The following is a 26,512-nucleotide window of genomic DNA, read 5'->3' on the forward strand; positions in this document are numbered from 1 at the left end:
GTAAAGGCTCTTCCCTTACTCAGACCAAGGCAAGAAAAACACAAGCAGATGCTAGGAAAGCATGGCGAGTGTAGGAAAGGCTCTCGGGGGGCCTTTTCATGGTGCTGTGTCGTAGGGAAACCCCACCATCACCTTAGGGAAAGGGAAAACCCCCATTCTCTATTTTTGCTAAGCTCCTTGAAGAGAAGTCCCTACAATTACCTCTGGGACCTATGTGTGAGAGTGAGCTTAATGACTGGAATCATTTTCCTACCCGTTGCAGAAACATGTATATTTAACATGGTCCTAGGAGAAGAGAGAAAAATTGTTCTCCTTAACCTCTGAGGACAGGACAAGACACAATAGGCTTAAATGGGAGGTTGAGTTTGGACATTAGGAAAAACTTCCTGTCAGGGTGGTGAAGCGCTGGAATAAATTGCCTGGGGAGGTTGTGGAATCTCCCGCATTGGAGATATTTAAGAGCAGGTTAGACAAATACCCGTCAGGGATGGTCTAGACCATGGGTTCCCAAACTGCAGGGGGCGTGAGGTGACCCAGCCTCCCTCCCATCAAGTTTTGCTGCCCTGTTCAGTTTTTTCTTTTCTTTTTTTTTCTTTTCTGCTCAACAAGTTTTGCTGCTATTTGGGGGGAAGGGAAGGCGGGGCATGAGGGTTTTTCAAAAATCAAAAAGGGGGGTGGTGAAGCCAAAAAGTTTGGGAACCACTAGTCTAGACGGTGCTTGGTCCTGCCATGAGGGCAGGGAACTGGACTTGATGACCTCTCGAGGTCCCTTCCAGTCCTAGTACTTTAACTCTCCCGTGTATCAGTGGGCTAGTTTCCTGTGTTATATTTCCTGCAACTCCATTTCTTCTTCATTTGTATTCTGCTTCGCATTAGATGCAGCAGCAATGCAAGGCACCTACAGGCTTGTATCCTGTAAGACATTAGCTTTGGCAAGTTAGTGTAAGTCTTAGAATTCACATCTCGTTCCCAGGGCCCACCCGAGACAGTTCCCCCGCTCACTGACGAGGAGTGCACTGGGATTTCTGATCATAGGGTTTACGATGTGGGGTTCTCACCCTGTGGTGCTCCACTTCCAGAGTGCATGCGCCCCTTGAGAAGTCTCGCTAGCAGCTGTGGCAGCCTAAGAGCAGGGCCTGCTGAAGCCTAATGGAAGGCAGATACCCAGCTCCCCGTGTATGCAGTTTTATGTTCCCAGGAGAGGTTGCCAGAGACTGTGGCCCAGCAGTTCAACACCTGAACCCCCTCTGTCATCAGCCTGAAGGGGAGGCTGATCAGAACACCTGAGGCCAGTTGAGGCCAGACAAGTGCACCATAAATATCCCTCCCTCAGGCAAGGAGGGGGGGAAGGAGTGGAGGGACGGACGAGAGGAGAAGGGAAGGAGAACAGAGCAGCCCAGCACAAGAGACTGACCCTAGACAGCCAGCAACAAAGCCTGACCCAAGGCATTGGGAGGAGGCACTCAGGAGGAGTTGGGGAAGTAGCCCAGGGAGGGGCCACTGTTCCATGGGGCAAAAGCCAGGCCTCACAACTCACTCGGGTCTACCCCCCTCCCCATAGGGCCCTGGGCTGGAACCCGGAGCAAGTGAGTGGGACCGGGTTCCCCTCAACCCCCTTCTGGCTGGTGGGCTGCCTGCAAGAAACAGGAAAGGCCCAGTGGTCGAACGTAGGGGCCGACCTCCCAAGCCCTGGACTTGCCTATGATGAAAAGGGCTGGGACAGCAGGATGCCCTTGCCTTCGTGGCAGTGTTAGGGACACCGTGAGCCTCTGAGTCACACGAAGAAAACCCCGCCAAGAAGCGCAGAACCTAGGGGCCTAGCCCCAACCGGTGCCAGGGCGGGATCATAATCGCCGTGTGGCGGGGTTTTTCCCTATTTTTGTGAGAGCACAAAACCAAACCAAAACAAAAACACCCCACAAAAAACCCCAAACCAAAAAAAAATTCCAGGGAAGTAGGGTGCACTGTGGTGTTGGGTTTGCTGGGTACCGCACAATGGAAGACCTGGTGAAGGCATTAGTACAGGTCATGCAGGATGCCTCCAGGCTACAGCAAGAGACAAACCAGTGACTTTTGAACCAGGCGGCTGCAGAGCGAACTCTCCTCCGAGAGGTGGTGGACCGGGTAGGGGCGCACGCTGACCGACCCCCCCAAGGCGATGGGCTCGGTAGCCTCGGAAGCCAGTAACTGCCTGCCCAAGATGACGCAGGGAGATGACAAGAGGCTTTTGAGCGGACCACCCACCGTGAGGCATGGCCAGAGGGGCAATGGCTCAGCATACTCGAGCCATTCCTCTGGGGGGAAGCCCTGATGGCCTACTATGACCTGCCTGCTGAGGCTGGAACTAGCTACCCCTAGCTGAAGAAAGAGATCCTGGCCCATGCTGGGGTAAATGCTGCGGCCTGGGCCCAGAGGTATGATTGGAAACATCAAGAGGGGAAACCCCCCAGGGCCCAACTGTTTGAGTTACTCCATCTAACCCGGAAATGGCTGCAACCTGATGTATGTAGCCCAGAGAAGAGCCTGGAGACTCTCATTATCAATCAGTTTAGTCGGAAGCTGCCGGCCGATCTCCGCATGTGGAGAGGCCACCAGACCCCGCTACCTTTGAGGAGATGCTCTCGCTAGTGGAGCGACCGCTAGCCCCCAGGGAACTGGCTGGGCCTCCTAGGGAGGTAGACTACCAATTCCGCCCCCAGGGGCTCAAGTGCCCGGGGGACCCAAAACGAGGGGGGAGGGAGGGAGTGGAGGCCCACGAGGGTCAATGGGGGAGGAAAAGACTCTCAACAAAAGGACTAGCCCTGAGGCCAGGCCCTTGACCCCTCGTAGGCAGAGGAGAGCGTACCGGTACTATGGGTGTGGGGAATGGGGCCCCAACCTCGAGGAGCCTATCCAGTGCTATCTTGGGAGCTGGGGGGGACCCATGCTTCCTGCTTAGTCTCGTGGGGGTTCGGCTGCCCCTCACAACCATACTAAGCCAGTGAGGGTGGATGGGGTAGAGACCGTGGCGCTCGGATTCAGGGAGTGCGGTCACTCTGATTTCCAGGAAGCCCAACCAGATACTACCGGCAGGGAGGACTGGGGTCACCTGTGTACATGGGACCGTCAATTTCTACCCCAATGCCCTGGAAGTCCAAGGGACCCAGGTTCAGGTACGGGCTGGGGTCACCCCCATCTTTCTTACCCAGTGTTGATAGGCAGGGACTTCCCAGGGTTCAGGGGTTTTCTTCCCCAGCAGGAGCCTGGGGAAGCCCTGGAGACAGGGGAGGCCAATACTGAACTGTGTTCTGCCCCCATGTTTGCGGACTGGGACCAGGAACTTTTCCCTGCCCCTGGAAAGGACAAAACGACAAAGAAGCAGAGGAGAGCAGCCAAGGCTTTAACACGCACATTTTGCTCCAGGCCCGGAGGGGCGCTTGTGCGGGCCAAGGCACCCAAGTGATGCTGGGGAAGGTACAGAGTCTCGGGAGAGCGAGGACCCTGAGGAAAGGGGGAATCCTGGGCCTAACACGGCCTCTGATGACCCAGAGCCAGCTGAAGGCAGGGAGAGACACCCCCAGGGACCTGAGTTGTCCAACCCTGGGAGGGCATCCTTTGGGCGAGACCAGGCAGAGGACCCTAGATATGAAAACGTGAGCAGGGAAGTAGCTGAATAGATGGGGTACCTGTAGCGGGGAAAACCCGGGGGCCTGGTCCCTATTTCATACTCAGAAAGAACCTCCTGTACCATGTGGCCAACATACAGGGGCAGGAGGTGCATCAGCTCTTGGCCCCCCAAAGGCACCAGCGGGCTGTTCTGGACCTGAGTCATAGTCACTTATTTGGAGGGCATCTGGGGGTGGAGAAGACCCAGGCACAAATCCTGCACCGGTTCTTCTGGCTGGGGGGGTGTACGAGGGTATCTGGCGATACTGTACCTCCTGTCCTGAGTGCCTGTTACAGAGCCCTCGCCCTAGGGCCCCGCTAGTGCCATTACCCATCGTCGATGTCCCGTTTGAAAGAATCGTGATGGACTCGGAGGGGCCGCTGGAGAAAACAACTCGGGGTCACCAATACATACTGGTCGTCCTCGACTACGCTACTAGACACCCGGAGGCGGTTCGGCTACGAAGCATGGCCTCCCAGACCTTCGCAAAAGAGCTGGTGGCGATCTTTACCCGGGTGGGGCTCCCAAAGGAGATCCTTACTGACCAAGGGACTCCTTTCGTGTCCAAGCTAATGAAGGACTTGTGTTCTCTGCTGCACGTCCAGACCTTGCGCACATCAGTTTACCACCCCCAGACCGATGGGCTGGTGGAAAGATTTAACCGGACCCTGAAAGCCACGATTAGAAAGGTGGTGAGCGCAGATGGGAAAGATGGGGACCTGCTGCTGCCCTCTTTCATGTTTGCAATTCAAGAGGTACCCCAAGCATCTACTGGATTCTCCCCATTCGAGCTACTGTAGAGGCGGAACCTGCGTGGCATCTTGGATATCGCTAAAGAGGGCTGGGAAGAAGTATCGGCTGAGGGGAAGAACATAGTGGACTGTGGACTACAAATGAGGGATCGCGTAGCCCGAGTTACCCCAATTGTGAGGGAGCATACGGAGAAGGCACAAGCAGCCCAACACATATGCTATAATCGCCAGGCCAAAGTTTGGAAATTCCAGCCAGGGGACCGGGTCATGGTGCTAGTGCCCACTACCGAAAGTAAATTATTAGCTCAGTGGCAGAGGTGATCGAAGCAGCAGGAAAAGTAAATTATAAAGTCCGGCAACCAGGGCACTGGAAACAAGAGTAAATTTATCACATAAACCTGCGGAAGCCCTGACAAGAGCGCGAGGCTTGTGTGATTGCTCAGAGGGAACCAGTCCTCCCGACAGAAGCCCTGGAATCGATGAAGATCGGCCCTGAGTTGTCACCTGAGCAGAAGGAGGAAGTAATTGAAATGATTCTCAGAAACCAAGGTGTGTTTTCTGTGAAACCAGGCTGAACATCGGAGGCCGTGCACCATGTCGCCACTGCCCCGGGGCCCAAGTAATGCTGAGACCCTATCGGGTCCCTGCTGCAAAAAGAGAAGAGATCAGAGCAGAAGTGGAAAAGATGCTGGTGACAGGGGTTTATAGAGGAATCTCACAGTCAGTGGTCCAGCCCAATAGTTCTAGTTCCAAAACCTGATGGCACCACCCACTTCTGCAACGACTTCAGACAACTGAATGAAATCTCCCACTTCGACGCCTATCCTATTCCCCGCATCGATGAATTAGTGGACTGGCTAGGTGATGCCCGATATCTGACACACTAGACCTAACTAAGAAATACTGGCAAATTCCCTTTGCAGAAGATGCTAAAGAAAAACAGCGTTCTCCACTCCAGAAAGTCTGTTCTATTACACAGTACTCCTGTTTGGCTTCCATGGGGCCCCAGCAACATTCCAGCAACTCATGGATACGCAGCTGCCTACCTAGATGACGTAGTCATCCATACCTCAGACTGGGAGAGACACCCATAGACGGTAGAAGCAGCACTGGAGACCTTCAGGAGTGCCGACCTCACGGCAAATCCAGCAAAGCGCACTGTAGGATCTACCGAAGCCAAGTACCTTGGGTACGTGGTAGGGAAAGGTCTGGGGAAGCCCCAATTGAATAAGCTAGAAGCTATCCAACAGTGGCCACAGCCAAAATGCAAAAAGCAGGTATGGGCATTCCTAGGAGTTGTGGGGTATTATCGTCTTTTTATCCCATATTTTGTCTTCTGACAGACCTAATAAAAGCTTGAAGCCCTGATGTAATCAGTTGGTTGGATGCAGCGGAAAAGGTGTTCACCGACTTGTAGTCGGTCCTCTGCAACAACCCGGTATTAATAGCCCCAGATTTTACTAGAGTTCATCCTGCAAACGGATGCATCCGAGGTGGGGCTGGGGCAGTGTTATCCCAGATGGTAGGGGAAGAAGAACACCCAATACTGTACCTCAGCAGAAAATCGCTACCTAGAGAATGGAAATACGCTGTGGTAGAAAGGGAATGCCTCGCCGTGAAATGGGCCAGAGGCACTACGATATTACCTGTTGGGACGCAAGTTTGTCTTAGTAACGGACTATGCCCTGCTCCAGTGGATGCAACGAAATAAGGGGAAAAAATGCCAGGGTGACCCGCTGGTCTATATCCCTCCAACCCTACCAGTTCCAAGAGCAACACAGGGCAGGAAGCTGCCACGGGAATGCCGATGGTTTATCCCGCATGGACTGCCTAACGACCCAACTTGCCCACCCCCAGGTGTTGAGCAGGGGGAGGATGTGTGGCAGCCTGAGAGCAGGGCCTGCTGAAGCATAATGGAAGGCAGATACCCAGATCCCGTGTACGCAGTTTTAAGTTCCCATGATAGGTTGCCAAAGACTGTGGCCCAGCAGTTCAACACCTGAAGCCCCTCTGTCATCAGCCTGAAGGGGAGGCTGATCAGAACACCTGAGGCCAGTTGAGGCTGATGAGTGCACCATAAATATCCCTCCCTCAGACAAGGAGGGGGGGAAGGAGTGAAGGGACGGACGAGAGGAGAAGGGAAGGAGAACAGAGCAGCCCAGCACAAGAGACTGACCCTAGACAGCCAGCAACAAAGCCTGACCCAAGGCATTGGGAGGAGGCACTCAGGAGGGATTGGGGAAGTAGCCCAAAGAGAGGCCACTGTTCCATGGGGCAAGAGCCAGGCCTCACAACCCACTCGGGTCTACCCCCCACCCCCATAGGGCCCTGGGCCGGACCCCGGAGCAAGTGGGTAGGACCGGGTTCCCCCCACACTCCTCCTGGCTGGTGGGCTGCCTGCAAGAAACAGGAGAGGCCCAGTGGTCGAATGTAGGGGCTGACCTCCCACGCCCTGGACTTGCCTATGATGAAAATGGCTGGGAAAGCGGGACGCCCTTGCCTGCGTGGCAGTGTTAGGGACACCGTGAGCCTCTGAGGCACACGAAGAAAACCCCACCAAGAAGCGCAGAACCGAGGGGCTTAGCCCCAATTGGCCACACGGTGCACAACTGCACAGACACTCTGGCCCTCCTTGTGGCAGAGAGCAAGACTATACAGGGACGCACAGGTGAACCGTTCTCAGATCCTTCTCTATGCAGGCTCTCTCTAGGGAACGAGGCAGCGGCAAAGGAGAGCAGATAGGGGCGCGTACGCAGGGACACTCATCTTGAAGTACAATAGTTACTGCGCCGAGTAGCCCTTCCTGGGACAGCATCCCTACGGGTGCTTCATTTCAGGTGACTTCCAAGCAGCATTCCCAGAAGGAAGGAACTTTGGATCAGAGTCCAGAACTGACGGTCGCACTGAAGAGCCGAGGGCTGCAACGTACTTGACGGCACAGAGCAGGGAGTAATGTTGCGGAACAGTACGGGATGAAGTCCAACTAGAGGCTCTACGTACCTCTAGTACTGGAACACCCTTCAAAAATGCAGGTGTTGCCTGTGATCAGGCTGAACGTCCTCTCATCCTTGGGGAGGAGTAGGGGGGCTAAGAACCGGCAGACTCGTAACAGGAAAGATACACCCCACTGTTCATTTTAAAAGTCTGAGCAGAGCTAGGAACCCCTTTCGATCTATCTGCAAAGGATAGGAAAAGTCTAGGCAATCTCCTCAAATGCTTCGTCCTGCCCAGACAAAGAGCAAGGCCCTTCAAACATCCAGATTAAGAAAACCAGTTTCCAGCAGAGAATAAATGCGGGTATGGCAGTAGACGGATAGACGGCTGAGATGACGATCTGATGTACCCTTTGGTAGCAACTCAGGATGTAGCATAAAGATCATCATAATATGAGGGGAGATCTGCCATCAAGGCTCCCATCTCATAGACCTTGCCTTACACAGTCTTACATAGCCTCAGTATGTGTGAGGGCTGAATGGTCACCACTCGCTCAAAACCTCCAATCAGGAGCCACACATGTACCTGAAGTGAGAGGAGTGCCCATAGGAGTGTTACTTGGAGAAGAACGGTAAGGAACGTACACCTTCCAGATAATCACGTTGACAGCCTCAGGGAAAGTTCTTAATCCCCATAAGGGAAGTGGTTTCTGCTGGGCAGAAGGACGACTCTGAAAGGCTAACTCTCTTAGGCTGTGTCTAGACTACATGGCTCCATCGACAGAGCCATGTAGATTAGGGTTGTAGGCAAAAGGAAATGAAGCGGCGGAATAACAGGGTGGTCGACAAAAGACTTTGATGTCGACCGCAGAGCGTCCAGACTAGCGTGCTGAGCCGACAAACAGCTGATCAGCTGTTTGTCGGCTCAGCGTGGCAGCCATTTAAATTTAAATGAAGCGGCGATTATTTAAATCACCGCTTCATTTCCCTTTGCCCAATAAACAAATCTAAATGGCTCCGTAGACGGAGCCATGTAGTGTAGACATACCCTTATAGTGCAAAAAAGCCATTTAGTTCGTTTACTTACCATCGGCAGCCTGGACTGGAGCATCTGAAGATCGTCATAACCATAGATCTGCTTGAAGACAGATAAAAATACAACGACGTTATAACACTTCTCTAATATCAGTCCATCTAGGGGGTTTAGGACAGATGAATTCAGACCCAGCCTATTTTAAAAATGCCAGGCTATGGTAGATTTTGTACTATCAAAACAATGTAGTTGTACTTCCAGCTGCTAGTGCAGTTAACGTGCCAGTTACAACTCTTGATTTTCCACAGCCTTTTGCACGCTGAGATTTGAGATCTTGAGACTATAGCCAGTGCAGTTCTCAAGGGTACCCAGCGGACTGGTAATAAAAGGTATTCAGAGCTAGGAGTTAATCAATCTTCTACCTGCATTATTTGTTATTACTGCTCCCCAGCATCCAAGAAACAGGCCTTACACTTACAAGCTATAATCCCTTCAATTCCTTGTTAGGACTAAGGAATGACTATTCACTGCCCTAGGAGCAGAAGGAAAAGAACCAGTGGTAGGACTAAGCTTCCAACCGAGGAGACTGAGTGGTGCAATCACCGTGATGAAGTCAGCTGTCAACATGCTTGGAGCAATCTGAAAATGCGGCTGACGGGATATGTGGCTGGTTTTGAGCCTGGCACACCCCATCTATCCCAGAATGCTGAACATCCAACCCCAACGATTCTATTTCAGCTGAAAGGGCCTGATACGGATCCCCACTAAAAACAAGGCAAAACCCTCATTTTTCAGTGGAAGCAGAATCAAGCCCCTAAACGCAAGATCTGTTATGAATTTAGCAACGAATTGCACACCTGTTCACAATACACTTCCCATCCCCTTCAGCACCTAGCATGTGCCAAAAAAGACCCCAACTCTGGGGGACCCTCTGACATCGAGGAGCCAAGTAATCTAGGCCAGGTACAGTGAAGTTGCTTACTGGGTAGGCAGGCAGGAGTCCTCCGGGTCCCACAATATACTGGTTATGCAACAAGGGTGGCACTCCTTGGGGCAGGTTAGGGGGAGCTTTGCCTGTTGGACCAAAATACAAACATTTGAACAAGCCTCAAAGGAAAGGCCTCAGCCCTGAGACAAGTTTGCTGCCCTGCCCCGAACGCTGTGCTAACACAGGTCTGGACAGCAGAGTTGTGCTTAAAAGGAGTGCTGACCAACCACTGCAAGCTTGCCACACCTGAAATAGACCCAGACCACAGCAAGGACCCTCCAGGGGCCCAGAGATCCGTCTGGGTCTGGTGGATTAGTTCTCCGAGCAGGAGTCGGAAATAATGGGAAGTGCTATGGGTCCACTGCTCCACCCAGCCCCTTTTCTGAGGAAGAGTCCAGGCCTCATTTTCACTGCAGCTGACAGCAACCTCTCTGCTCTCAATACATCCTTCCCCGCCCCAGGTCATGCAACGGCAAGGAAATCACTAGTCAGCAATATCAGAATTAAAATTTTTAGTGCTCTTTTGTGGGTACTGCTGGCTTCAGCTATGACCAGGGACAGCAAAGGAGAGAGCTTTGGTTTCATGCTAGGAAACAAGGCTGGGCTGAGGACCACAGAGGGAGAAATGCACTTTGGCCGGTAATTAGTCTCCCCAAGCAGGGGAGTGGAAGGGCAAGAGAGAAATGCTGGCGCATGGAATTCAGCCAGAACACTGCTCAGTTCCTTCACCACTTTCCCTACAGGATATCCTGACCCACCACATTTCCTTTTGGCAACTAAAGCCCCGTGCTGCCTCCATTTGAGCACAAGATGACAGAATCCCAGGGCTGGAAGAAACCTCAGGAACCATCAAGTCCAGCCCCCTGCCCAAAGCAGGACCAACCCCAACTCAATCATCCCAGCCAGGGTTCGGTCAAGCCGGGACTTAAAAACCTCCAGGAATGGAGACTCCTCCACCTCTCTAGAGAGTCCATCCCAGTTTTTCCCCATCCTCCTAGGGAAATAGTTTTCCCTAATCTCTAACCTAGACCTCCCCCACTGCAACTTGACTCTTCATCTCTCTTCTCTGAAAAAGACGAGCGCCACCACCCCACCAAGTGAAGTGTCAGGCATTCCTTTCCCCAGCAGAGCTCTGGAGAGTGGCATGTTCGCCGTGGCGTGGGCAACCCTTGAGTCCAGCACCTCCTCCCCGAGGCAGCAATGCTTTGGTCTGGGGAAACAAAGGCTGGCATTGCAGTGGATTCTCACACTGCCACATGAACATGGAGCACAGGAGGAGAGTGTAAAGTTGAAGCTAGTGTGAATTAAAGCCAAGAGCTGACCATGTTTGTAAACCAACTGCCTACAGAGCCGCACTTTCTAAATTCAGAGCAGCTCTGGTTATTGTTTATAAAGCTTTTTGGAGATCGAAGATGCTAAGTACTACCTAGCAAATATTCCCAACACATAAAAGCAGGCAACTTTATTTCATAGGCCAGCAAGTAAAGCGTGCTGAAAAATGCGAGTCTGTAAAGAGCATAAAATTCTTAGCGGAGTTATTGCTGGCGCAACGCATAACTGACAGCCCCGCAGACTGAAGTCCTCTGTCTAGCCACGTGATCTGTTAATATTGCGAACCTGAAGACACTAAGGGAGCTGCCCGTGTAGAAGCAGCTGGCATAGACACACTGGTAACGCTCAGGCCAAGGCTGTTCGTAGTGTTCATACTGCTTGCCATGCTGACAACGGAGGAGGTGGTGCTAGTGGCGGAGGTTGAAGCAGTTGAAAAGGTTGTTGAGGGCTGGAGCGAAGTTGTGCTCTCAACACTAGTGTGCTAGAAAGGAGACAAAAAGGAATAGTGATCACAGAGCAGACCAACCACACACAAAACTCCTGAGTTTAAACATCACAGCATGATCTGCAAGAGAATACGAACATTATCATCTGTATTACACACACACTCAACAGGGAAGGGTGAGCCAAAGGCTATAATTCCATTAAGAGGTTCTAGAAACTCACACCATGAGAATGAAAGGTATGTCACCTGGCCTGAGTTGCAATTACATACATGCAGTTCAGTTGCCTTTTTATGATGTTAAATATGGACATTTTGGCTCTCAACAGAATGCTCCTTTTAACTTAGATACGGTCACACTTGTGTTATCTTGGCAAGAGTCTAGAGGTTTATCTAAGGAAAAGGATATGGGCTTTAAGAGAGAAGGCTCCAGTGAAAAGAATTTCTTCAGGCCACTTGCAGCACTTAGAAACGAAATAAGAACTGAAAACCGTGATGCCCTCAGTGGTAATGGAGATGTGTTAAACAGATATGCAAGCCAGACCGGGCATGGCTTGCAGCACAGCATCTGAGAGCAATTTATGTGCCATAAGGACAAAGGTAAAGTTCTGGCAGAGCAGAGAACTAGAAGAGGAAATGTTTGATTCAGTAAGGCCAGGTCTTCACTTACCCCGAAATCAACACTCCAGAGATCGATCTTCCAGAGTTTGATTTAGTGGGTCTAGCAAGGACCTGCTAAATCGACCACTGATGGTGCCCATCAATCCTGATACTCCATCGGGTCACGAGGAGCAAAGAAAGTCAACGGGAGAGTTTATCCCGTGAACCTCCTGCAATTGGGACACTGAAGAAATTCAACTTAAGGTACGTCCATTCCAGCTGTGCTATTCACATAGCCGGAATTGCATATCTTAAGTTGACTTTCTCGCTTACTCTAATTTTGGCCTAAGATTTCAAGGTACTTGCTGACTAGAGAGGACAATGGTTTCTAAACACAGTTACATATACTGAACCCACATAGAAAAGCCCTGTGCTAACCATAACCAAACCATGCACCATTTCGGGGCTGCATACACTGAGCCAGCCCATCACAGAGTAAGATGGCAACTAAGGGGATCCAGTGGATCTAGTGCACTTAGATTTCCAGAAAGTCTTTGACAAGGACCCTCACCAAAGGCTCTTAAATAACGTAAGTTGTCATGGGATAAGAGGGAGGGTCCTCTCGTGGATTGATAACTGGTTAAAAGACAGGAAACGAAGCGTAGGAATAAATGGTAAGTCTTCCAAGTGGAGAAGAGATGGGGTCCCCCAAGGGTCTGTCCTGGGGCCCATCCTATTCAAATTATTTATACATGATCTAGAGAAAGAGGTAAACAGTGAGGTGGCAAAATTTGCCGATGATACGAAACTGCTCAAGATAGATAAGACCAAAGCAGACTTTAAAGAGCTTCAAAAAGATCTCGCCAAACTAAGCGATTAGGCAACAAAATGGCAAATGAAATGTAATGCTGATAAATGTAAAGAATGCACGTTGGAAAACATAATCCCAACTATATATTCAATATGAGGGAGGACTAATTTGGCTACAACTACTCAAGAGAGATCGTGGAGTCATTGTGAATAGTTCTCTGAAAACATCTATGCAGTGTGCAGCGGCACTGAAAAAAGCAAACAATGTTAGGAGTCATTAAAATAGGGATAGAGAATAAAACAGAAAATATCTTCTTGCCTCTACATAAAACCATGATACACCCATATCCTGAATACTGCACACAGATGTGGTCGCCTCATCTCAAAAAAGATATATTGGTATTGGAAAAGGTTCAGAAAAGGGCAACAAAATGATTAGGGGCTTGGAATGGGTCCCACAGGAAGAGATATTTAAAAGACTTGGACTTTTCAGCTTAGAAAAGAGGAGACTAAGGGGGCTATGATAGAGGTCCATAAAATCATTACTGGTGTGGAAAAAGTGAATAAGAAAAAGTTATTTACTTATTCCCACAATATAAGAACTAGGGGTCACCCAATGAAATGAATAGGCAGCAGGTTTAAAACAAAGAAAGGGAAGTTTTTCTTCACTCAGCGCACAGTCAATCTGTGGAACTCCTTGCCAGAGGATGCGGTGAAGGCTAGAACTTTAACAGGGTTCAAAAAAGAACTAAATAGATTCATGGAGGTTAGGTCCATCAATGGTATTAGCCAGGATGGGTAGGAATGGTGTCCCTAGCCTCTGTTTCTCTGGAAGTAGCTGACAGGGGAGAGATCATGTGAGGATTACCTGTTGTGTTCCCTCCCTCTGGGGCACCTAGCATTGGCCACTGTTAGCAGACAGGGTACTGGGCTAGATGGACCTTTGGTCTGACCCAGTGTGTCAGTTCTTACAAGCTCTAGTATAATCACACCGGTTGCCTTACCACCAGAAGCACACCAACATACAGGTGACAATAATACCCATGTGACACAGTCTAGTAACAGAGTGAGACCACATCTGGAGTAGTGTGTCCAGTTCTGGGCCCCCCCACTCCAGGAAGGATGTGGACGCATTGGAGAGGGTCCAGCGGAGGGCAACCAAAATGATTAGGGGGCTGGAGCACATGACCTATGAGGAGAGATTGAGGGATTTGGGTTTTTTTAGTCTGCAGAGGAGAAGGGTGAGTGGGGATTTGAGAGCAGCCTTCAACTTCCCGAAGGGAGGTTCCAAAGAGGATGGAGAGAGGCTGTTCATATTAGTGATGGAGGGCAGAACAAGGAGCAATGGTCTCAAGTTACAGTGGGGGGGGGTCTAGGTTGGATATTAGGAAAAAATATTTCACTAGGAGGGTGAAGCAGCACAGGAATGGGATACCTAGGGAGGGGGTGGAATCTCCATCCCTAGAGGTTTTTAAGTCTTGGCTTGACAAAGCCCTGGCTGGATTGATTTAGTTGGGATTGGTCCTGCTTTGGGCAGGGGGCCGGACTTGTTGACCTCGTGAGGTCTCTTCCAGCTCTATAATTCTAGTGCTTTTCATATACCTTAGACCATGTCACTTGCACACTGCCTGCTAACTCAGCTCCACCAAGACGCGTTATAACAATCCAAACTTCAGAGCGGCTTCAAACAGCAACTGTTCTCTGACTTTTTAATGCAACTTGTGATAAAAATGTGTCTCATTCTCTCTCTCATTCCTGAGATGAAAGTTTCTTCTGCAGTTACATTTGTCTGAGGTGCAGGACAGGCAAAACAGTGCTAGACTAATGGTGGGTTTAGTGTCCAATCAATCAGAAGCCATTAGCACTACAGATAAGATCTTTATACCACTAGAGAGCTGGGGAATTCACCCTCTTCCCGAGTAAGATAAAGAACTTGTCTCAGTCCCCGGTGGGTGCTGATCCTTTAAAAAGGCACTGAGATGCCGGCAGCTCACGCCTAGGCCCCAATTAAACACTGATGAATGCCCAACCAGTTTGGCTTTCCTCTGTGTCAGTGTTATTAAAATAGGCATTAGATTGATTAAAAATACGTTGAGTATTTAGACTTTATGAAATGCTTGTAGGATGTTGCATGTACTAAGCTCACCTAATATAACCTAATAACATGGAGTACACGTTAAAATATTTGCATTGTAGCCCTCTGTATCTGTGTAACTCACCAAACAGGAAAGAAGCATTAACTAATGTAAAGGCTGGCTTCCTATTGTAGGTACACAAAAAAAGGCCCACTGATACCAAACGAGTGAAACTTAGAATCATAGGACTGGAAGGGACCTCGAGAGGTCATCGAATCCAGCCCCCCGCCCTCAAGGCAGGACCAAGCTCCGTCTACACCATCCCTGACAGATGTCTATCTAACCTGTTCTTAAATATCTCCAGAGAGGGAGATTCCACCACCTCCCTTGGCAATTTATTCCAACATCAAAGGACAAAGACTTTGTTCACTTCATTCCTCCTCCCATGAACCCTAAAAAGAATCTTGACACACCCCATGCAACTCCTTTTGGGCAGGACCCTCGATTCAAGGAACACGGGTCTCCCCCATGAAATCTGTACAGCATAGGGTGAAAGCACACAAGACCAGATTCTACTGTCCGTGACACACTTTCCAGGGCCATGAATTTGTTAGAATCCTGGATATAGACTCTATATATCCAGGTGCTTTAGGAGTTCACACTTGATCGGTGAAATCTACGACTAGAAGTCACAACTAGTGTGAGATTTTGGCCCTGCTTCATACCAGTCTGCCCTAAGGTTGATGCTCACACTCCGGACAGCTTGACAGCCATCTTAACCTTTCGATCAGGAAAGCTGACTGGAGATTTAATGAGACAAAGTGGGTGAGATAAGACCTTTTAGTTAGTGAGAGAAGCTTCCGAGCTTACAGAAAGCCTTTCTTCAGGTCTGGGGAGTCTACTCCAAATGCAAGGTGGAACAGATTGTTTAGCATAAGGAGGCGACACATTTCAACCCTAAAGGCAACAATGCAGGCTTACTAGCTGTTCGGATGCAAACGGGACTTACCGCATGTGAACTGCTCGCAGACAGGGCTGCAGCAGATGAGAGGCTGCTCTGATGATTGGAGAGGGAACTAGAAAGACACATTTTAAAGGGTTAATCAATAAAAACGAAACTCTACAGTCTAATCCTGACATTGCTCACGCTTCTCAAAATATTTTTTAATGTTTTATTATTTTTTAAACACTAAAAAGTTATTGAGATATATGGAAACCCTGTTCTGGGATTAAAAGCAACAAAGTCAAAGAGCTTCTTTCAATGGAGAATGGCAATTAACTACACTCCTGTCTGTTACAAGAAAGTAATTGTGACTGATGTGGAAAACGCTACTCATTAGTGCTTGTCAAAGTAAAAGTTTCTTAGAGAAACAGAATCCCTTTTGAATTCAGCTGCATGACACTGGCCCCACAAATGCACATTACAGGGTATTAGTGGGGTCGGTAACACCACAACTGTGCTAATAGTTTCAACCCCCTTCAGAAAAATGGGGACCAAAAAAGAGTAGATTAGAAAGGGTGAAATAAAAGCAGGAAGAATATTTGGCATTTGGACCACCAAAAGGGAATTCCAATATCAAACTGAAATCACATCCCCAAGCCTCTAATTCCATTTTAATTACTCACAATATGCATAGGCAACACTAAATATTACCTCACCCACTTGGTCAGTCTTACATAAAAAATCATTCCAATTATGTTTTTAAATATTCAAACAATAAAATTCTGGGAATCAGACTATGTTAAAGAGTCAATTACACAGAACAAACTATAGAAATTCTAGGTAGAAAGTGTGAAAAGATATAGGAAGAATAGTGAGAAAAATTATTCAAATAAAAATAAAGAGTAAACAATAGGTGTTTGCATGTATCTGTATCAGATTAGGATTCTGGAGCAACTTCTAAGCTTTCAAACCTTCACTGCTTTTTAGGTTAGCCTTCACTTTCTGAATTAAAGACGACAAACTTGACTGTCAAAGTACACATCATTTGATGGGATTATTTAAAGGTCTAAATCCCTCATCTTCTTTACAAAGGAAAAGTCTCGTCTCTCCTGCGAGATGCAGAATTATAAAAGGACAGAATTCAACCTTGAAATCAACCAAGGATGAGATCAGCTCCTTTTGGAAGAGTCAAAAGCTTGTTTCTCACCATCCGTGGTTCACATTCTTTAGGACACTTCTCAGACGCAGACAATCCTCAGAAGCCTCCTTGCAGAAGTTAAGGAAAGTAATCCACATTCTTCCTGCTAGATGTGAATCTTCTGATGCCACAGCAGGAGGCATTTTGGTCTTCCCAATTCCTACATTTTAGGCAGCCACTCTCGAACGACTAACTCTAACTTTTTCAATTAACTCTTATTTCTTGTACTCTATTGTTTGGTTTTCCCCACCTTGAGTTAGACGGTCCCACCTCAGCCAGCACAACTCAACTAGTATCTTCAAGCTCCTTTTAATCTTTGGGGACAAGGCTCAAAAATTGTATCAACCGTGGAGATGGACTCCTGTAGAGTGTCTACGTTTAGGGATGCCAACGACATCTCTAGCACCAGCTTTTGGCAGCAGCCCTGTTCAAGCCTTCTCGGTAGGTGGCTAAAGCTTGGTCATTTAAAAAGCCTAAGGCCAACAGCTTCACCTTTCCTCCCACCCCACACCTATCCCACCCTAGCAAAATAAGGACTGAGCAAAATAGGGAGCAAACAAAACGTGAGCACCAGAAAAAAAGCCAACCGTCCACAACTCTCGCGCCTACATGCTCCCTTCAGCAGTGTGGCATTAAGAAAGCCCCACTCATGTCGTACGGGGCAGGAGGGACAAGTATCCTCAACATGAATACAGATATTTTCTTTGGGGATGGCATGAGAAGCACCAGTGATGTTTATAACCAAATGGGAAGTGGCTAGAGAAGGGAATTCAGGACCAGGCTCTTTGGCGCATGACCAGGAAAAGGAGCAGCATCCACCTTCACAGCCTTGCAAGCCAATTTCATTAAGACTCTTGGTGCCTCCCTCTCTGTCAGGAAGAGGAGAGGCTGTGACGGAAGGAGGGAATGGGTTCGGTCATGCACAGGTAGGCTGGGAAAGGCACACTCCCCACTACTGAAAAGACTCTGACTCAAAAGTGCCTGCATATGCAAGTCAGCTATGTGCTTGGAAATCAGGCATCACTGTCTTTTCAGATGACTCCAAGTCTGCTCCACACCCCAATGCCAATTTCTAGCCAGGCACTTAGTCCGTAATTTGTGGAGCACTTTGGATCCCTGTTGGATAAGAGATGGTAGAGATGGAGTCTCGGGTGAAAGGAATCATGCCAATTACTTGAGGAATTTAAAACTACTCAACACTGGCTGTCCAACAGGACACGACTATGCACTAGCTGGGAGAGAGACAAAACCCATAAGATCCTGGTTCAATCCACTGCTAAACTTGAGACAGGCAGTCGTTTGACTTAAGAGGTCACCTGTCTGAGAAAGAAGTTTAGTAACGTGCAGTGGGACGCAAACAGCTGGGGTAAGAGCTGACTGGGGGTTGACTGAACTCCCCAGAGCACCAAGCGGACAGCTCACATTTCCTCAAGGCAACATCCTAGCAAGAATGGAACCAGGACCACTCAGCCCCCAGCCCCAGCGGAGACTTTTTTTTATTTTAAAAATGGTGACAGTCCAAGATTTAAACATCCGCAACATTTAAAAATGGTCAGAAGAAAAACTGCTAAAGATCTGGATATTACTACGCTAAACAGCCAGCCAACTCAACAGCCGGTGCTATGGACAAGGTGGCAGAAAAAACAAGTGAAGGTATGAACATCTCATTTGGAATCCACTGCAGCAGACCCTTAAGTCTAATATTGCTGTAAAGTTCTGAGATTCCCAGAACAGAGATCTGTGGGCACAGGATCACTGAAACGCAGTACGTAGTTCACACATTCAACCAGAAACATTAGCCTGGGTCTCTTACACCTGTCCTAGTTCAGGTTGAAACAAGAGAAGGGGCCCCATTTACCTGGAGTCACCTGGTGCACTGACCCATTTCTATTCTGCGCACACTGCCACTAATCCCAAATTGAGCCCGCTTCCCTTTGTCCTCCGACTGTACCTGCTTAACTGGGAGAGTGAGCTGCTGGCCAAGTCACTGGACTGGGGCAAGCTGGGTAACGCTGCGGTGGGCTGTGGAGCTGAAGGCAGAAGCGAAGCAGTGGTGGGCGCCGTGCTAGGGAGAGGCCCCGCTGCAGGTAGCGAGGGAGAGGTTTCTGTCTTAGACGTTGGAACTGATGAAGTAGCTGCAAGTTAGAAAAAGCCAATCAGAGGAAATCCAGCACACACAACCCCACCTGTTTGATTCAGGAACAGAGTACGTCAAAGGCAAGACAGCACATTCCAGTCCATTTACCAACGAGTGATGAACTGGTGCCCATGACCTTGTGACCCACTGGACTCAGCTACTGGAGTAAGTTTACAGACATGCCATCTAGTACTTGCCTTTTGCAGGCCTAGGATTTCCAACGACAGATTTTTAATGAGTGACATTTCTTTATTTACCTATTGTCACTTTCCCCCTCACTGAGTCCAATCTTCTTCCACATCAGTTTTAACTCCTGTTCCCCCCTTTCAAGGACCTGCCCAATCTCGGCCTACATCTCTGTTCCTCTCCTAACTGTGCCACTACACTCTGCCAACACAGTTTGCCTTGGGAATCCCACGTCAATCTCCTCGCACAACCCTGCGCTTTTGCTCATGCCCAGAACACCATTCACAACCACGATACGGCTCACTTATTTTGAGTAGGTGACCTCCATTCCTGTTCTCTCTCTCACTCTGAGTGGTTTTGCTCACTCAGATTTCCAGCATAATGGCTTTATTGGTCAAGAGCAAAGAATTCTAGACACCAAGTCCAACAGAACATAATAAAGGAGATAATGGCTCGTATGTAACTAAGGTAATACCCCGCACATCTTTCAATTCACTCATCTTCCTCCCTCGTAACACTCTGCTCTTCTTGTGGCACCTAGTCTAACTGGAAGTGTAAGTGTGATAAGGATCTGTTGTAGTTGCCTACAGGGGCTCAGGCATCTCTATGATGCTGCAGAAATAAAAAAATACTCTATTTGTAAACAAGATTATGCGGTTTTGATATTCCTCTAGTGAGTTTCAGAGGGACGGAAATAGCACACAGAGCTTACTGGTTCAGAACGGCAGGGAAGCATTTTAATAAATGGTTTAGAAATATCTGGGAAATGCTGACAATGAAACAAGCTACTAACATTTCACTGACCATTTTCGGTGACCACACAGATGACTAACGCGGCCTTCTTTTACCCATCTGTGACGGGGTGCGCCAGCCCCTCACTGGGGAAGCCAAGCCTAACCAGGCTCACCGGGTTGAAGACGACCCACCCCTGAAGCCCTGCTGGGCATGGTTGGACTGCAGCCCAGGTATGCCAAGGAGGTACTGCCAGAGCTCCAGGAGGCGAACTGCTAGTGGGACCAAACCTGGAGACCAGCCAGCAAGACACTGATCTGGGCAGAGGAGCTGGAGGAAGGACGCTGGAAGGAGTCCAGTGGAGACTTGTAGGAAGTAGCCCAGGGCGGGAGATTGTATCCTGAGGAGCTCAGCATGTTGCAGAGGGAGTCTCCGCTGGGCTAGCAATGGATCACACCACTGCTAATAAGGTCCTGGGCTGGGACCCAGTGGAGTAGGGAGGGCCCGGGTCCCTCTCCCCGACCCACGGGACCTGCACCAGCTGCTACCAACTTTGCCTGCTAGGCCACACTGCCCCAGCGAAGAGGGCGTTTGCTACAGACTCTGGCTATTAGGCTGCACTGCCCCAGAGGGAGGGGCGTTTGTTATTGACTTTGGCTACTAGGCCACACTGCCCCAGCAAAAGGGTCGTGGGTTTGGAACAGCAGTTGAGTTATGGTACATGCGCGGTTAGGGCATGGTTTCAAGGACCCCCGGGACTCAACAGCTCTCCGTGGGGGAAGGACGAGCACACCACCCTCCATGACACCATCCTAGAGAGATGGGAAATGCTGAGAATCGTTCTACTCCACCACCAGTTAAAAGTCACCTACTTACTTCAGATGTGTCTTTCCGGGGATCACTACGCTGTAATGTTAAGCTGAAGGAGTATAAGACACTGATGTGATTATCCTGTTGAATCTATGCCACTGTGGTGTGACGTCTCGTGAAAAACGTCAACTGCAATATGGAAAGCCAGACGTTCTCAAACTATGGTTAAACCTCATTAGCCCAGCACCCTGGGAACCTGACCAGTGCCGAACCAGAGAATTTGCCGAACCACAGGAGGTCAATATTGTCTAGCAGCATCACCAACACTTCCATGGCTTGCTGGGCTCTTAGAAGACATTTAGGGGTAAATTAGAGCTAAATAACAGCACAGAACACGGAGAGCCAGGACTCGGGGCTGTAAACAAACTTTATGGGCTGCAGGACACTTGGCCACATCCATGATAAGCGGACATCTGGCTCACTCAAATCATGCCGGACCACGGATGTTGCCGGGACCAGAGAGTTTCAACCTGTGCTGGTTAAAATTCACAAGCAGGTACAGTGAACAGCCACTTGCTGCTACAATTCAGCACGGTGGTTACTCCTTTCCTGCTACTCCATGTCTTTTGTAACTCACAGCTTGTGAGACTGCCCTGAAGAGTTAGTTATTAAACTGGACTGTAAAATACAAGAGCAATGAAAAGACTCAGTCTTAAGTGTCCACAGTACAATTCGGATATGTGCTTGGAAGATAAGCATCATTGTCTTTCCATGTTTGCTGTTTTGTTCTATCTCCTGGAGGCTCCCAATCAGGATCAGGCCCTCCCCTTGTGTGGGGCGCTAGACAGACAAACATTAACACTGACTGCCCTCCAGATCGTACAGTCTGTTTCCGATACTCACAGTGCTTGGTTTCAAAGAGAGGGGAAGGTGATGAAAATCAAAACATGTAGTAACAAATAAAAACACCACTACTTGATGGTTCATGGAGATGCCATTGAAAACAATAAGACCAGCTGTTGCTGACAGACACACAAGCCATTGCTGGTTGGCTGAATGCTTGTTCGGGTCACAGCAGAAATGGCTCTTGAAAGGGGTGTCTAAAGGAGGTGGTAGTGATTATCCCTAACGATTTGGAGACGGTGCCGCATGTGTGAAGAGTGGTACAGAAGCTAATCACTGGCATCCATGGCAGAGGAGGAAGCAGCAAGGATGACACTAAGGGCACGTCTACACAACAGCAGAAATAATGTCGAGCTGGAGGACTTCTTACTCCAACTCCTGTAACCCTCATTTTACCAGGAGCAAGAGAAGTCGAAGGAAGAGTGTTCATCCTTCGACTTCCGGCTGTGCAGAATGTGCCGATAGTCGAATTAAGATCGTTCGACTTAAGATATGCAATTGACACAGCTGAAATTACATTTCTTAATTCAACTTTTGCCCTGCCCTAAGAGGCAGGCCAGGAAAATCAGAGGGGTCTTGACAGGGAGGACAAGATGCTTGAACAAGGTGTGTTCAGAGCAAGAAAACCAGGTGAGAGAACTGAAGAGAGAAGTGACACAGTTAGGGGAACAGGCAGGAATACAAACCCAGCAACCATACTGTGAAAGGACAAAAGGGGCTGGGGAAGGTATGATGGGAGAGGTGGTGATGGGAGATGATCAGGACTTGAACTAGAGTTTTAACAGCAGGGACAGAAAGAAAAAGGTCAGAGTTTAAGAGTGTTAAGGAAGAAGGGTTTGAAAATAGCCTGGATATGTAAACCAAGGGTGGGAGGTGTCAAAGGTGATCCCCAAACCTTTGTGACAGAAGGCAGTGATATTAACAGAAACCAAGGGCTGGAGGTGAGCAGAGGGGACTCTATATGAGCTAGACACTAGAAGAATTACATTAATTTAAGAGCATCCAAGTTAATGAAGGATCATTTATTTTGCACAGCAAAGAACTGGAAACAAAAAAAGGAGCCAAGTGGGTCTGCAGAGAACTTGTAACTTGGGAGATGAACAAATCCAAGAAATAAGAAAGCAGGCCACTCCACTACAGAAAGGCAGCTTTCACAGCACAGCTCACTGGGGCAGCTTCCACTTGGACTGTCCACTAATTCTTGAACAGAACAGTATTGTACCAGATATTTGGAAAGCAACAGATTCAAAGGTGGTAAATCGGCAGACCCAGAAGCTTTTTTCATCTTTCAACTGAATTTTGTGCTGATGAAAACATTCCAGGTGTGCAGATGTGGATACCCAATGCCTCACAAAACATGACAACGACGGAGTGCTTCAAGGGCAAAGTGCTCTATTTGTGATACCAACCCTGGGGTGTTTTTTTGAGAGAGTTGTATACCTTCCCAAAGTTAGGATAAGCTCAAGGTGCAGGGTCAAGTGGGGGAACTTTACAGGAGATCAATTTGTGCTGCTGCTACCCATAGAAAGTACACAGACATGCTCACACACGGCAGAAAAGCATTAGTGTTCTGATACTTATAGGAATTCCAGGATGCGAGCTACAGGGGATGCCACCAGTAATACATGAAAAAAGATTAAGCAGAAAGGCCACATTCTGTACATCAGCATGGATTTTGCTCTACTTCACAGACAAAGTCCTCCAGCAGAGGGAGCTCATTAGCCAACCTTATTCCCAGACATCTGCTGCAACACAGACGGCTGGCTGATAAAAAAACATGAGAAAACAAAGTTCCATTCTTTTAGAACTCAGTAAGCAAGAAGAAAACAAGATGATGATCTCTGTTCTCCAACTGGAAAGCTGGAAAACTGGTAAGAAATGCCTGATGGACATGAAGGGGAGCATGAGAATTAAAAAAAGAAAAACTAGGAAATCCCTTCCAACTCCAAGATTGTTCAGTGTTGCATGTCTGGGAGCAGAGTTGATACAACGGATTCAACATTTCCTTGCTAGCCAGTAGGCAAGTGAAGCACTCACAGGGGAATGGCTCACTGGTGTCTTGCTCGTTCAAGAACTGAAGGTCTGTCAAGTCAGTTTCAGGAAATTAAACGACAAACTCTGGGGAAATGATGTCACTGCCTACCAGAAAAACAGACACAAAGGTGGGTGAGGTATTATTTTCTTCACCTTATCTGTGCTACAGGTTGAACCTCTCTCTCCAGCACTCTCACCCAGAAACAGCCATGGTCCGGCATGATTTGAGTGAGCCGGATGTCCACTTATCATGGGTGTGGCCAAGTGTCCTGCAGCTCCATAAAGTTTGTTTACAGCCTCCAGTCCTGGCTGTCAGGGTTCTGTGCTGTTAGTTAGCTCTAACTGACCCCTAAATGTCTTCTAAGAGCCCAGCAAGTAGTGGAAGTGTTGGTAATGCTGGTAGACAATATCGATCTCCCCTGGTCTGGCAAATTCTCTGTTTCGGCACTGGTCAGGTCCCGAGGTTGCTGGACTGGAGAGGTTCCACCTGTAGCATCTTGGGACTGACAAGGCTAAAACAATACTGCATATTTGAAAGCAACAGGACAGTTTGGGAACTCCCACCAAAAGGGCAGGAAGTGAGGCTAAGCAGTTTGACTTACCGAAATGAAACTGGGATTTGTAAGGAGAATGTTGAGATGACAGACTAATTAGGACTCTCTGAATGAGCCTCAGCAGCTAGCTGGAAGGAAAAAAACCTAACAGCCCGCCAAAACTGAGGACCATCTCGAAGGCCCAGGAAAAAGCAGCAACTGAAATTTATCTGTAGCTCTTAAGCCCAGCACAAGAGCTAAAAGTCACCTCAGGTTTTCCTGGTCCAAGCTCACTTCATTTGAGACAAAGTATTGTTTGACTCGCAAGGAGTTGACTCTGACCCAAGATATAATCCTGTCCTTAAACATGTTCCTCTGTTCAATTCAGAGAGGCTATTCGGACTGTGATGCAGAAGACAATCAAGTTGCAAACAGGACCTTGTTGGAGAAGCACGGGTCCCATACGAAGAGAGGCTAAAGCAATGGGGACTTTTCAGTTTGGAAAAGAGGAGACTAAGGGGGGATATGATAGAGGTCTATAAATCATGAGTGGTATGGGGAAGGTGAATAAAGAAAAGTTATTCGTTAGTTCCCATAACAGAAGAACTAGAGGACACCAAATGAAATTAATGGGTAGCAGGTTTAAAACTAATAAAATAAAGTTCTTCTTCACACAGCACATAGTCAACCTGCGGAACTCCTTTCCAAAGGAGACTGTAAAGGCTAGGACTATAACAGAGTTCAAAGAGAAGCTAGATAATTTCATGGAGGTTAGGCCCATAAAAGGCTATTAGCCAGGGGATAGAAATGGTGTCCCTTGCCTCTGTTTGTCAGAGGCTGGAGAGGGATGGCACGAGACAAATCGCTTGACCATTGTCTTCAGCCCACCCCTTCTGGGGCACCTGGTGCTGGCCACTGTCGGCAGACAGGCTACTGGGCTAGATGGACATTTGGTCTGACCCAGTATGGCCGTTCTTATGTTCTTAAGCAGCGGTAGTGGAGAAAGTAGAGAAACAGCAGAAGTTGGGACATGGAGCGCACGCTAATGCAGGAACTTGTCATTCCGTGCACTTGCTTCTACACAGTGCAGATGTTAGAAAGGGAGCCAGAACCTCCTCTCCAGAAAAGAGAATCTCGACTTGTCGATGGATGAAAGAAGGGAGCTAAAGCCAGAACGGATGAACTCTAGAGTGCAGAAGCTGAAATGAGTGTATGGAAGCAAGCAAAAGCACTGAACGTATGAGCAGACATGCAGGCAAGCAACCGCAGAGAAGAGGATGTGCTAGCTGCACACAATCTGGCAGAGGCAATACTTGCCATCACTGTTTCAGATGTTGCAGCCCGTCGGGGGTCATGCAGGGAAATCGCAAGAGAGCAAAGGCAAAATCGGCACTGTACCTGATCTACCCGGACAGCCTATATTGATCACTGAACACCCATCTGCATCCCAGAGTTCCCAATTTAGGATATGTCTACAGTACAAGTGCTACAGCTGGAGAAGATGCAGTACTCCAGTTATGTCACTGTAGTACAGGCACTTGCTACAGCAACAGATCAGGGTTTTCCCCATCACTGCAGTAAATCCACCCCCTCGAGGCAGAAATTGACGGAAGATGGCCTGAGGTGAGCATTTCCCTGTTTCCCTGCTTCTGGACAGCAGCCCTTTTGAAGAACAGGCAGAGAAGATAAGGAGAGCACTGCAAGTTGCAGATCATAGGATTAAGGTGAAAGTTTGTAAATGTGACTTAAGACAGAGCTCCATTAGCTGGAGTAGTGGTACCTGCTGAAGGTTATAAGATGGATCCAGCTGACAGTGACTCTTCATGCCTTCACAACCAACCAACCATCACAGGGGAATTCTGTGAGCTTCTAGGCTTCCTCATCTATTATCAAAGATGCATTCAAAACTTCTCTAGAATAGCAAAGCCACTGTATGACCTGTTGATTGTTTCACTGGAATCAACATTGTCCTTTATGGCTCAGAAAAGGAGAAGCTGAGGGGTAAGGAAAGGTATCTAGACAGCTACCTTCTAAAAGCCACATCTGGACTGAGCATCGCCAAAAAAGTATTAAAACAACCGACTGACTGCCTGATACAGCCACCAAGAACAGCATATCCTGATTTTGCCTTATCCTTTATGTGGATGCTTCTAATAAGGGACTACATGCAGTCTTGTATTACTGTCAAGAAGGTAAACAGAGTAACTGGGTCTGGGTCAAGAACATTCGTTGTTGCTGTTAATGACAAATTCAATGACCACTTTCACATACTCTGAATCTTTCGCAACTTACAACTGCCTGCTAAACTAGACTTTTGCTTCTGCCAGACCATAGCATACAGATTGCAAAAATAGCTGATTTCAACTTCAAAGTTGGGTATCTAGGGCAATCCAACATGGAGCCAGATACATTATCCAGAGTGCCC

At 48.4% G+C, this 26,512-nt stretch overlaps 1 protein-coding gene and 2 non-coding genes across 11 annotated transcripts in view; all 3 read right to left on the reverse strand.

Annotated features, from left to right (window-relative positions):
* The window catches only part of UBAP2 (ubiquitin associated protein 2), a 155,347-nt gene that overhangs the window by 13,342 nt on the left and 115,493 nt on the right, over positions 1–26,512 (reverse strand). For 7 of the 9 annotated variants that reach the window (XM_075932782.1, XM_075932781.1, XM_075932779.1 and 4 more), the window contains 5 exons: positions 18,704–18,887; positions 15,621–15,687; positions 10,970–11,165; positions 9,347–9,438; positions 8,419–8,469 (listed from right to left, as the gene is read on the reverse strand). In XM_075932782.1, the coding sequence (XP_075788897.1) occupies positions 8,419–8,469; positions 9,347–9,438; positions 10,970–11,165; positions 15,621–15,687; positions 18,704–18,887 (590 nt within the window). The remainder of the gene's footprint in view (positions 1–8,418; positions 8,470–9,346; positions 9,439–10,969; positions 11,166–15,620; positions 15,688–18,703; positions 18,888–26,512) is intronic. The other 2 variants (XM_075932780.1, XM_075932778.1) reach the window with 1 other exon arrangement.
* Positions 17,707–17,788, reverse strand: LOC112545785 (small nucleolar RNA SNORD121A). Its single transcript, XR_003089330.1, has one exon. It is a non-coding gene; the product is annotated as a small nucleolar RNA SNORD121A (small nucleolar RNA).
* LOC112545784 (small nucleolar RNA SNORD121A) lies at positions 21,313–21,391 on the reverse strand. Its single transcript, XR_003089329.1, has one exon. It is a non-coding gene; the product is annotated as a small nucleolar RNA SNORD121A (small nucleolar RNA).

Source organism: Pelodiscus sinensis, chromosome 6, assembly GCF_049634645.1.
Source record: "Pelodiscus sinensis isolate JC-2024 chromosome 6, ASM4963464v1, whole genome shotgun sequence".
Classification (NCBI taxonomy): Eukaryota; Metazoa; Chordata; order Testudines; family Trionychidae; genus Pelodiscus; species Pelodiscus sinensis.